At 35.6% G+C, this 13814-nt stretch overlaps 1 protein-coding gene across 4 annotated transcripts in view; it reads left to right on the plus strand.

Annotated features, from left to right (window-relative positions):
• FAF1 (Fas associated factor 1) overlaps positions 1-13814 on the plus strand; it is a 573118-nt gene that overhangs the window by 381086 nt on the left and 178218 nt on the right. For all 4 annotated transcript variants that reach the window (XM_023727090.1, XM_023727089.1, XM_023727088.1 and 1 more), the window contains exons 9-12: positions 932-1027; positions 11086-11212; positions 12177-12240; positions 13218-13299. In XM_023727090.1, coding sequence (XP_023582858.1) covers positions 932-1027; positions 11086-11212; positions 12177-12240; positions 13218-13299 — 369 coding nt within the window. The remainder of the gene's footprint in view (positions 1-931; positions 1028-11085; positions 11213-12176; positions 12241-13217; positions 13300-13814) is intronic.

Raw genomic sequence — 13814 nt, forward strand, 5'->3', positions numbered from 1 at the left:
ATCATGATGTTGCTTATTGGTCCAGTTGTGAGGATTTTTGTTTTCTTTATGTTGAGGTGTAATCCATACTGAAGGCTGTAGTCTTCGATCTTCATCAGTAAAGTGCTTCAAGTCCTCTTTGCTTTTATAAGGTGTACTAATTCTGAAGCATGTAAAATTTTTAAGTGTAACTTTCAGAAATTAGATTCCTTCTCTTGAGAAGAAATCAGTTGATGTTCACAATACTGAGTCTTTACTGTATTTGCCTAAATTTAATTTAAAACTCAAAATCATTAGTATCTGACCTACTATAAACTTCAATAGAAATAAATGTTTATTGCCTTCATTGTTTTGGCAAAAGTTAGGCAGATTTTTTGGGTAGTATTTTAGATCGTAGTGGTAATAAGAACAATAAGCTAAATGTCTCTGTGTCAGGTACTTTATTAGGTACATTACATATATTACATATTCATGAACTTCAGTAATGATCTGAAATTGTGGATTAATATCAATTAAAGTACTAAATGACAATGTTACTGTGTGCTGAAATTTTTCAAAATGACTTCAGCAAGCACTCTCCTAGGTACCCTACATAGCATTTAGATAGAATATGCCCTGGGAGTTTATATCAGGTATTATTCTACTAATCAGAAAAGTAACAGACATACACTGAAAAAAAAAAAATGTATATAATTTGTTTTATTTTAGGCTCTTTACAGCTTCCTAGAGCCCAGTCTTTTGTCTAATGAATATTAGCCTTGGCTATCATAACATCCCCTACAGGAAGAATTTCAAACTTTCAAAGCCTTCCTGGTAAAGTTTCAAAGCCCAGGCTACTAGAGTAAACTTTCTAATCTAGCTTCAGAAATAAAAGAAAATATCTGAAAAGCAAGATCCTTTTGTGAAACATGGCCTCATTTTGTTTACAAATGATGGTTTACTCTTTTTACAGATGTGTCTTGCTGAATCAGGCCTCTCTTATCCCTGCCATCGACTTACAGTGGGAAGAAGGTCTTCACCTGCACAAACCCGGGAGCAGTCCGAGGAGGTAAGACTATTTGCCAGCTTTTCATTGAACAGAAGGCCTGTCCTCCACCCACCTGCCCACTTCCTGTTCTTTTTTTATCTGCCACAGCAATGAATAGATAAAAGTAAATGTAGCGTAAATAAAGTCTCAGTAAATTCTTGAAGGCAGAAACTTTCCATGCAAGGATGTTGCTAATGTACTCCTTCTTGTTCTTTTAGTTTCATGTTGCAGCAGACAGAGTTCAGGTGGATTGGTTGAAATTTTTGCTTAGAACTGTCAAGTTAACAGAGAGATTTTCTTTGTTGTTGTCTGTGTAGTTGAGTGCAGTTATTAGGATTGATCGTGAAGGTTCTCTAACTGTGAACCAGGCATTGTGCTTTATATTAGATAACAAAGATGAATAATATTGTACCTATATCAAGGTGCTCAGAATCAAGTAAGAGAGGAATAAACTAATACTGATAGCGTAACATAGTAAATGAAGTTACAACAGCATGCCCAGGGTGCTATAGCAGCAGAGAGGGGCAAATAAGATTGCACATGTATGTATGTGTGATATGTCTATGTGGGCCGAATGGTGTTAAAAGGGAGTATCTTAATTCTGTTCCCTGGCTACAAATAGCACTTCTGTGCCCAATTCTGACCTTAGTTATAATGGAAAGGGAAGGAGAATGTGGGTATCACAATTTATTCATTTAAAAAGTATTAATTGAGCTACTACTGTGTGCTAGAAGTCTTCACCATGGTTTTAAAAGTTTATGCAACAGAGGTGATAAATAAATAGTAGAGAAAGTCTTTTAAACACTAGTGTTTTTCAGAATAGAGTATGGTCCAAGTATTTGAAAATTTGGGATAGTCCAGTAAAACTTTTTTCATTTACATTCTATTCAAAATCTGGTTGCACTCTTTTATTTAAACTGACTATGTATTTTGGACACTTGTTATGAAAGCTGCCACTAGATCTCTCCAGCCATCCTCTGAATACGTATTATATCATTTACGTATGTGAAAAAGACACAGGAATACATAATTGAAGTCCTACCCTATGATAATCTGGTGAAAATGATAATTTGCCACTCTAGATTTTTAACATTTTTTTTAGAAATCCACAGAGAAGGAAGCTTTTTCCCCTGCTACATCCAAAATACTACTGTACTGTTTTCTTGGGCCTCTAAAAATGTTAATTTCCTTTAAAGATCCCACACCATTTTTCCTGCGTTTTATCTCCCTAATCCTCATGAAAGAAAAATGATGTTGAGTTTCACTGCTTGGCAGAAATTGTTAGGAATAATTTATTGAAAAATTTCCTTCTGGTGCTTGAATATATTTTTAACAGCTAAAGTAGGTCATGCTTCAACTCCTTAATGAATAAATTCACTAACATCGAAAGGTGGCCAACTAGCTCCACCCCAAATTCTTAATTATTCTATACCCCAAGAGGTGATAGGTACCTATTACACATCATTTTATTTTCTTCTCTCACCCTCACCATTGTATGTATTATTTGGGCAGTACCTTCAACAGAAAGAAGTCAGTGCCATATGGTCAAGAGCAGTGTTTTGTGACACTGGCACACTTTTTAGGTTAATTAGAGAAGCCAATACAGTGGGGTTAGGATTCTTTGCCAAACTAAAACAGCTACAACTTTGGGAGTATCTTAAAATCTGATTATCTGGGATGAATCCATTCATTTTTTTCTTCCCTGGCTAACTGTAAATACCACCTCCTCCAGGGGGCTGGTGAGAAGTAGGAAAGAAGCTGTGACTTGGTTTTTATGTAGAATTATAAAGCTGGAAGGGATTTTTAGATCATTTTGCCCAACCTACCCTTTCATCCACCCACTCTTCCATCCATTCATTCCTCATACATAGAAGCATTTATTTAATATCTTCTATGAGCCAAACATACGTTGTTATTAGTTGCCATTAAGTCGGCTCTGATTCATGGCAACCTTATGCATAACAACAAAACGTCACCTGGTCCTGTGCCATCATCATGATAATTGGTATGTTTGAGTCCCTTGCTGTGGCTATTATATCGCTACACCACATAGAGGGTTTCCCTCATTTTCACTGGCCCTCTGCTTTATCAAACGTGATGTCCTTTTCTAGCAATTTGTCTTTCCTGATAACATCTCCGGAGTAAGAGAGTCAATATCTTGCCATCCTCACTTCTAAGGAACACTCTGGTTGTATTTCTCCTAAGACTGATTTGTTCATTTTTTTCTGGCAATCCATGGTATATTCAATATTCTTGACCAATGCCACAGTTCAAATGTATCAATTCTTCTGTCTTCCTTTTTCATTATCTAACTTTTGCATGCATGTGAGGCAATTGAAAAGACCATGGATTGGATCAGACACATCTTAGTCATCAAAGTGACATCTGTGCTTTTTAAAACTTTAAAAAGGTAGGTCTTTTGCGGTAGATTTGCCCAGTGCAGTGTCTCATTTGATTTCTTGACTGATGCCTCCATAGATGTTGATTGTTGATCCAAGTAGAATGAGATCGCTGACAACTTCAATTTCTTCTCCATTTATTATTATGTTGTTTGTCAGTCCAGTTGTGAGTTTTGTTTTGTTTTTTTCACATTTAGGTGTAATCTGTACTGAAGGCTGTAGTCTTTGACCTTTATCAGATTGTGTCATCTGCATATCACAGGTTGTTAATGAGTCTTTCTCCAGTCCTGATGCTGATGGTTCTTCTTCTTAGATTATTTGTTCCACATAGAAATTGAATAAGTAAGGTGAACGAATACTACCCTGCTACAGGCTTTTTCCTATTTTGAACCACACAATATCCCCATGTTCTATTTGAATAACTGCCTCGTGATCCATGTACAGGTTCCGCATGGGTACAATTAAGTATTCTGAAATTCTCATTCTTTGCAAAATTATCCATAATTTGTTATGAGCCACACAGTTAAATGCCTTCACATAGTCAGTAAAACACAGGTAAACATTTTTTCTGGTATTCTCTGCTTTTGGCCAAGGTCCGTTTGGCTATAGCAGTGATATCCCTGTCTGTTTCTGAATCCAGCTTGAACTTCTAGCAGTTCCCTGTCAATATATGACTGCAATTGCTTTGGGATTTTCTACAACAGAATTTTGCTAGCATGTGATAACGTAAGATGCAGTCTTTATGCTGAAAGAACTCACTATTACAAGAATCTTATCAAAATATGTGTGTTTTATCTTCAGTGACGGACGGTTCTGTACCTCATGAGACAACCATTTCGATTGTTTGGCAGCTCTGTTTCTTGGTATCTTTCCTATGTTAAACTGAAATCTCTGCTCAGAGCTTCCAACCAGTGCTTCTACTTATTTCTTCTGGTTCTAACCCTTCTCCATTTCCAGATAGTTACCATATTGCTATTGACTATTTTAAGCCTTGAGTTAGAACAGAGATATTTGAGACGAGTAGTTAAATTTAAGTTTGCATTTTATGGATTATACTTAATGTGTCCCTTAGCTGGAGAGTTTTGTTTTTTACATTCCCCTTCCGGCCCTGAAAACAAATTTTCTTTATGGTAATTCAGCATTTTCTCTTTCCTTCCCTTCCTGTTCTTAATAATCTTCCTACATCTCTGGGTACCTAGCTAGATACCTCTCTCTTCTCTTCTCAGCTGCCTGGTTAGAATGTTGTTAAGTACCCCATGGACCCTGGCTCCTTGAGAATTGCCCAGTCCTCAGCTGATAGTGGAGAAAGAGGGATACCCAAAAAATAACGACGACAACAACATTTCAAAGTAATGAATGTTAAAACCATTAGTTTATAACTTCAGTTAAGAAATCGCTTATTGAATGCTCACTATGTGCTGACAGATGACTATAAACCTACAATTTCTTATATGATTAATGAGAAACTGAGGCAAGCAGGAGATGCTAGGGGAGCACAGATATGAGGAGTGTAACTTTCAAGAATGATTGCAGGTAAGAGCTTTGTCTCCCTTGTTCACCTGTGTAACCTAACACCTAGCATAGTTCCTGGCACACACCAATCACTGAATAAATATTTGTAATTGAATGGGAAAAAAGGAAGAAAGACTAGAAGAGTGGACAGACAAATTGAAATATAAAGAATTAGTCACAGTTGGCCAAATGACTAACGTGGAAATGGTATTCCATTCAGAGGAAACAGCATGATCTGATATGGTATATGAAGAGAGATAAGTATAGTTTTCTGTTTGTGCAGAAAAAAGTAGGAGACAAAGAGTGGTAAGAGATGAGACAAAGGTGAATTTAAACTCTGGGGTGCCGTAGAAGGCTACTGATTTTTTTTTTTTTTTTCCAAATATACATTTTATAGAATGCACTCTAGCTGCTAGATTTAAGGCAGCAAGACTGGAGCTGGAGAAATCAGTTATGAGTCTATGGTTCTAACACTAGAGCTAATGAGATCCGAAACTATTCAACATTGTCAGTAAAAGGAAAGAAGGGCATGAATTCAGGAAATATTTTGGTGGAAAAATCAGTAGGAGTAGTGACCGATAGGATGTGTGGGGGATGAAAGAGAAGGAGGAAATAAGGATGATGCCTAGGTTTTGACTTGAGTGACAGAATATTCATTCAGTATTCATTCATTAAATTCTCATTGCATTCCTACTACACTCCAGGTACTGGTGCGGGCACTGGAAATACGGTTGTTAACAAAGCAAAGTCTTGCCTTAAAGTAGCTTGTACCTAACAAAATGAAATCGGGTGGGAGTAATTGCAAAAAATCTGTATTTCAGTTTGTAAAACTTAGCAAGAGAAGTATAGGATGGGCAACAGGAACTGACAGTATGTGGCATTACACTACAGGCAGACAAGCTAACTAGTAATCCAGTTGCTTCCTGAACATCTCCACCTGAATGCCGTAGCTCAGGTTCATTTACTATGTACAAAACTGAATTTACCATGTTCCCCACAAAACCCTTCTCCTCGCTGATACTAGTGACTGTCAACCCAAGCTAAACACTGTTTATTTCAGTCACTAAGAAACCTATTAAAAGGAGCCCTGGTGGTGCAGTTGTTAAACATTTGGTTGCTAACCAAAAGGTTGGTGGTTCGACCCCACTGGCCGCTCCGTGGGAGAAAGATGTGGCAGTCTGCTTCCGTAAAAATTACAGCCTTGGAAACCCTATGGGGCGGTTTCACCCTGTCCTGTAGGGTCGCAATGAGTGGGAATCTACCCGACGGCAACGGGTAAGGAACCTGTTATTCTTTGAAACTGTCACAATTGACCTGATACATTGAGATTTTTAAGAATCTTTCCTTTTTGACTATTCAGAAAAAGATATTTTTATATCAACATCCAATTTGTTACCGTAACTTGTTAGCTGAGAAGTTTCTTAGCTGCTAGAGTTCATTTCTGCCTTGATTCCACCCCCCACTGTCCTCTCCCATAACACTGCCCTGTAAGTGTTCCTTCTTTCCCTTGCATTGTTATCCTCTCCTTCTCTATTGGTTCACTCTCTTCTCCAAAAAACATGCACAAATCCTCTCATCCTAAATGTGTGTGTGTGTGTGTGTGTGTGTGTGTGTGTATACACATATATAGTCAAGCTTCTTAACAGAATGATCTATACTAGATGACTACTTCTTCATGTTCTATTCACTTAACTCACTACAACGTGCCTTCTTCTTACTATGTGAATTGAATTTAACTATTAAAATCAGTTAATAGTTTTATCAAGATACTGTTCTATGTCATCTTCTTTCATATTCACAGTCACCTTTGTGGGCCAGTATTAGTTGCTTTGTACAGTTGGGACGTGAAGGCGCTTGCCCAAGGTCAGACAGAAAAGGGCAGAATATTCAGGTCTTTTGACTATAAATTCCGGGTTTTGTTTTTTTGTTTTTTTCTATAATATCACAGCTGCCTTATCTTTAATCCTTATCCTATTGAACCTATTTTCAGTTCTTGTCTTCATTGAGTCACCTGTCACCATTCTAGAAATTTCTCAGACCTTGTTTCTATGATTCTCTCTCTTTGGATTCACCTTCAAATCTTTGATAGCCATCTCTCTCTTCTACTGGTTTCTTTTCCTTCACCATATTTTGTAAACTCTTTTCACTCATCTTCTATTTTTTTTAATTGAGTGATCTTATCCACTCCTATTACCTCTGCTACTATTTATCTGGTGATTATTTCCAAATATAAATCTTTTCTAGACCTCTCTCCTGAGCTCATGAGAGGTTTTGGTTTTTTATTTTCTTTCTTTTTTTTTTCAACTGCCTAGATATTTTTACCTGGATGTCCTAGAGTTGTCTCAAAGTCGTTCTATCTGAGAACTGACCTCAATATCCTCCCTCACCAGACTTCCCTTTCTACCCCCTCAGTCACATGAACTAGAAGTGGTGTCACTTTTGCCTCTTCCATTTTCTTCATCCTCAAATATAATTGGCCACCAATTCCTATTAGTTCCACTAAAGTATATTTTAAGTCTTCCCCCTTCAGTCCATTCCCGCTGCTACTGCTCAAATATGGAGTTTCAGCTTCTCTCTCTTGGAACTTTCAAACAGGTCTCCCTTTCTCATGTTTTCAGGTCTAATCTGCCATACCCCAAAACTCTATATGAAACACAAAGGCGCACACACACATACCCCTCAGAATTGTTTCCTTGAGCACTCCTCTGCCTAAAAGCCTTTAGTGATTTCCCTGTTGCCATCAAAGCAAAGTCCAAATACCCTAGCATTCCAAGGTAAGAACTATGGCAATCTAGTTCCATCAAACTTTTTTGCCCTTACTGCTAGTCCACACTCTCCTCCCACAGTGGAGCTGATGATTCAGTTTCATTTTCTCTCTTCTTTAATGATTTTTAAATATCCAATTCCTTGCTGAAATTTTTCTCTGCATAGAGTCCACTTCCCCCCTTCCAATCTTCCCATACACACAACTCCACCACATTGTTATTTTCCTTCAAGGATATGGGTTAAAATATTAACATCTGTGTGAGGCTGTCCATAATTTTCCTTACTGGTTCTAGAGTAACTAATCACTCTCCTTTATTCTCCAATAGCATTTGCTTATACTTTATTGTATCTCTTATTACACTGAATAAGACACAGTTGCAAGTAAATCTTTTTCCCTTTTAGAATGGGAATTTCTTGAAGGCTGGGATCATGCTTTATTTCTGTATCCCTAACTTTTAACCTGTTGCTTGGAAAATAAAAAGTACTTTGTTGAAAGAACATCCTCAATTATAAGCTCGCCTTAATGCCAGTTATGAGTTCTAAATTATGGTTCAAACAGTTTGGTGATCATTTTCTCCAGGCAATTTGCCCTGATCGCTCCCACTCACAGTGAGTTAGGTGCTCTCCTTTGAATTTACCTGTCTTAACACTTATCACTTGGTATTGTAACTGTCATATGTAATATGGAGCTCCTAGAGGGCATAGACTATAACTTTCACACAGGTCCAGGCATTGTGACACTTACTAGCAATTGCTAAACATTTATTGAATGATAAAGGGATAAATGAATGGAATAAATAACCAAGATGATACCAATTTTTTTTAGTTGTTTTTAAATTCTGAATAAATAGCTTCTCTGAATTCAAAAAATTATAGGACAGGCATGGCTGAACTGAGAAATTATCCATTCTCATCAACAAACATTAATGAAAAAAGATTATTTATCTCATTTTTTAGAAAAAGCTTTTCCTAACCTGTTAGATGGCTGATAAGAAAATGTGAAGGGATTGGGAGGTCCTTATACATAATTAAGTAGCTCATTTCTTGCAGATACTTCAATAATTCATATTTGAAATATACTTTTTTCAACAAAATTGGCTTTTTAGATACCTCCATTTGAAGATTTCCCTTTCTGGGATCTTAAGAGATTTGGGGGTTCTATACTTTGTGAAGTCAAAATTAATAATGGGTTATGTACGTACATGGAGAAAATTAAAATCACTATCCTAATATGAAGTAAAGTCTTACTGCTAAAATGGAAAGGGACTTTTATTTGATTGAAAACTGGAGCAGGAGAAAGAGAATAGATGTGGAGAGTAAAGTGAAAGAGATGAGAAAAGAAATGTTATATAGTCCATTTGCTTTTTTCCTCTCCCATGTGTCCTCCAGCTCTCCTTTTTAACATGATGCCTCCGAAAGGTGGAGGTGAGTACTAAGTAAGACTAAGTGAAGACAGAGATGATAGCTTACCTTGTAGAGGATGTGAGAAGTTTAGGCATACTGGACCTTTGTTTTTCTCCACTTGCCTGTGAACCTGGCTAGGCGCCCTGAAGGAACATGCAATGTACCTGTTAGATCCTGAGCCCGTTTAAGATTGAGCCTCAAAGTTAAAGGGAACTTCATGCTCCAGATTGTTGCCTGTCTGAAACACAGAGGCAATTCAAGCATAGTTGTGGTCCTAGAAAATGTGTTGTTTGTAGAGGAGACTGCCTCACTGTTTTTAAATGAGAAGGGGTTTTAAAATTTTAAGCTGTTAAATAGCTCAAATCAGGAGAACATCTTGGCTGTACAGAGCAAAACACTAAAGTAGGATTAGGATTGCGAGTAGAATCAAGTCTTGTGTGAGATATAGCGGTAGAGTCAGAATAGTAGGTGGACTGCATAAGACAAGAACCATTCATTTATTTATCCAACAAGTATATCTTCATTATCTTCTCTATTCAAAACATTGGGAAGAATATATTAAAGATGAGAGGGAAAATGTTACAATTCTGGGTATTAATGCTGGTTATGCCCAAGGAGGAAACACTAAGCATACTGAATCAAATGGAGTAAAATCCTGGCTTCCTCTTTTGTAGCTATTAGACTCACTAGATTAATAGTTTAAAAAATTGTTTCCCAGAGTGCTGAGATTCTTTGGAGGTACACCAGCTACTAAGGAAGATGAGGAAGAAATAGGCTCTCCATTGCCCTCTCACCGCATCAACCCAGACTAGCTCTACTTTTATCTATTGTATGTACTGTAATTTTACATAATTTTTTTTGTGTGTGACCAGAGAAGGGAGGTAACCCTGTGAAAAGAAGTTTGAAAGCCACTCACAAGAGATCTCTAAGATCTCCAGTTTTGAAAATCTATGATTCTATGACTGGCTGACTTAGAACATCCGCTCTAGCTAAGTTTTATAAGTCTGATTAATGCTTTTCTGGCAAATGTACATCTCTAAAACTGAAGGATCAGGTAGTTTCGCCATTTTCGTAAGTTAAGTACATATTGCCATATTTTAAAAGATAGAAACTTTATTTACTAAATAATCTTTGTAGACTTTATTTCTTGAACACGATGTAGATAAAAGTTGTTTAATGTTGAATAGCAGGCATTTAGCCAGATACCTTGCTTGTACTTGGACCCCTTTTCATCTAAGGCATGAATATTTGTCAGTATTTACAGTCTAGTTTGAATGTTTTAAATCTCAATATTTTAGGAATCCCATTCTAACCTAGAGACCGGCAGCATAGTTCATATTTTAAGCTGATGTTTTTTATTTTAATACCTTGAATCTCAACTGATATTGCTGAAAATAAAATAAAATTTAGGGCATGTTTGTTAGTGCCAGCATGTAGTAAATTCTCAATAAATGTTTATTGAATTGAAACATCATTATCACATCTCATATTTAATAGCCTTCAGTTTACAAAGAGCTTTCATATATTGTGTATTTCCATGTTATTTTTCAATAACATTGATGACAGAGATTAATACTGTATTTCACTAATGAGAAATTTGAGAACCAGTACAGTCATGAAGTTGCTTCTATCTCACAAACATAGATAGTGTGAGCTTTTTAAAAGACATATAACTTATTTTGTCTCTGACCCATTTCCTAGTTTAATGAGCAAATTTTTATTGAGCTCTTAATTGTATCCTGAGGATAAAACAGACAAAAATCCCTGTCTTCACTGAGTTTGTAAACATCCTTCATTTTCCCTCAGTCTTCAATCTGTGGTCCAGGGATATAACAGCAAGTTTAGAAATGTAAGTAAGTCTTAAAAATGAAAAAGATCAGGCTCCTTATTTGGTAAAACTTTTGTAACTCTAACTTCCTATTGGGATTACATAGCTTATATTTTGAAATTTGATTTTCTAAAATCAATATGAAACTAATCAGGACTTTCCTTAAATAGCAAAACACCGATGTTCATATGGTTAGTGACAGTGATGGAGATGACTTTGAAGATGCTACAGAATTTGGAGTGGATGATGGAGAAGTTTTTGGCATGTCCTCATCTGCCCTGAGAAAATCTCCAATGAGTGAGTATTAACTCTTTGGGTCCAGCATTGTAGTTTTCCTTTCTAATGGACAAATTTGTGGGCGGAGGGGGGACTTAAAAATCTCTTACTGAACTCCAGGTTTGGAGAGGTAAAATATAGTGAATGAGCATTCTTCATTATAATCAGAGTCTCTTGAGTTTTGATTTCATTAAGCCCAGTGATTCCCATTGCTTTAGTAAAATTCATGAAAAATGCAAGGGAACATAATTTTTGTTTCACGTGAGTAACTAGTTATGGCTCTCTCTTTGCTGTAAGTCTAGAGGTTGATTAACAGCTGTATTTTCTGTGACTGTACTTGCTTCCCCACTTCTTATCAGTTTTAAGAGTAGTAATAATACTTTTCCATTCATTGGTACCCATCTTTTGAAGGAAGAAAAGTAAACTAAATGTGCCATCCCTCTCGCTTCTACCTTAAGAGATACATACTGTAGAATCAATCACAAATGATGCTATATGCAAAATTACCACTAAAATATGCCCTTAAATGGCTCATCTGCTCTGTGAAATTAGGGAACACCTGTGGACAGAAATAGATCTGATATTTACATAAAGATGAGTATTTTCCCAATTAAAAAGATCTTTAAGATATTTTTGTATTCTTTTTATATGATTTAATCACAAGATGTTTATTTCAAGAATTGAAACTCTGATAACTGGCACACATTTTTAATGCTTAGTGGGATTGTGTCAGTTGATTTTCCAAAATTTACAAGCTTGGAATTTTTTTAAGGTTCATCTGGTTCGATGAAATCTTCTAATGTCTGTTAAGTTAAAATGTCCCCTCAGATATATCACAGAAGCTAAAACTTAATTTTATTTCCTTTTTATTGATTATAAATATATTTCTTATATGTGGGATTAGATGTTATGTGGTTTGTTTTTTGTGTCTATTTGTTTTTGTTTTTTGTTTTTGTTTTTGTTTTTTCTTTTGTTTGTTTTTTAGTGCCAGAAAACGCAGAAAATGAAGGAGATGCCTTATTACAATTTACAGCAGAGTTTTCTTCAAGGTAGGGTTAGGATATTAACTATATAAAGTTGATGTTCTTTGATGCTACTGTGATTTTTCTGGGGCAATTTTAATCATAGATTGTTTTAAATTTCTCCTTAAAGTATGCAAAAGATACATTTATGAATTTATATAGTCCTAAAAGTAAAGTACATAGTGTTCAATGTCAGATAACTAGTATACCATTTATACTATTTAGATGTGTATTCAACTTCTCTCTATGTCTTTACAGAGGCTCAAAAAATGGATCACTAATTTAATACCTTGACTATATTCCCAAAAGGACTAGATGTAGGATACTAATTTTTAGTATATCCTAATACAAATAAGTGAACAAACAATCCTTTAAAATAATATTAAGAGAAATTTAATCCAATTTTAGAATATAAGTGAATTTTTTCTTTTAATTTTCGTTTGGAATTGTTTAGCATTTTTCTTTTAAGAGTCCATTATAAAAATGTTTTATATGCATTTGAGAATCTGCTCAAGTGTTTAAATATAAAGATAATTTAAATATTTAACCTTAAATTTTCATAGAAGTGATATTTCTCTTTAATGTTGTTTTCTGAACATAATATAATTTGTTAACTCTGCTAGAAACCATTTTTTCCTCTGTGTTGGATTTCCAGAATGAATGAACTAAAGTAGGAAGTTAAGTTTAATGTAACTAGGAAGATCTTAATTGAAAATGAGTAACCAAGAATTGCTACTTAACAAATGGCATGATTTTGTAGTGCTTATTAAATACATTTGCCAGATGTACTTAAAATTCCAGTGTCTTAATATATCAGTATTGGCCAAAAAGAATTCTAAAAACTAATAAAGCTCATTTCCAAGCCTTTAAAGAAATGTATTAGTTTAGTCTGTGCCTAAGAGACATTAGTTCCAACATTTACTTAAAAGTCATTGGTTAGATTTGTGAAACTTTGAGGTAAATTTGAAAGGTATTGTAATTAATAGACTCAATTTTTTCTATAGATATGGTGATTGCCATCCTGTATTTTTTATTGGCTCATTAGAAGCTGCTTTTCAAGAGGCCTTCTACGTGAAAGCCCGAGATGTAAGTGCACTCTTACCCTTTCTGATTAAAAAGTACAGCCCAGTGGGTTACCACTAGGCCTGAGGCAATACTTAATGTTTCTGTTTTTTTCAGATTGAAGACTTGATTTTATTTCCGATTCATCTACCAAGTAATCACCACCAAAATGCCCTCTTTAAAAGGGCAGTAGTGTGGTAGGGTATGACTGGCTTTTTCAGAAGGCCTTGTCAAGCTCTGAAAACAGGTGTTTTTTTTTCCTGGGGGTTGGGAGAAGGTGGACCTGCTTCAAGGGAATAGGCTACATGTTTGTATTATTTTCAGTTACATGATTAGTAGGCTCTTGCTAGAGGATTTATCTTTCAGTCATTTCCCAAAATAATTACTCCATCTAACAGTATCTATTTGGCAACTACAATAGTTGTTTTTTATTCCTTTCCAAGTCACTTTGGGCAACAAAAAGAATCTTCCTTTAAATATACGGCTTTGTGATCTTGATATCAAGTAGATTAAGTGTATATAAAGAATTCAGAAAGTAC

Source organism: Trichechus manatus, unplaced genomic scaffold, assembly GCF_000243295.1.
Source record: "Trichechus manatus latirostris isolate Lorelei unplaced genomic scaffold, TriManLat1.0 scaffold00015, whole genome shotgun sequence".
Classification (NCBI taxonomy): Eukaryota; Metazoa; Chordata; class Mammalia; order Sirenia; family Trichechidae; genus Trichechus; species Trichechus manatus.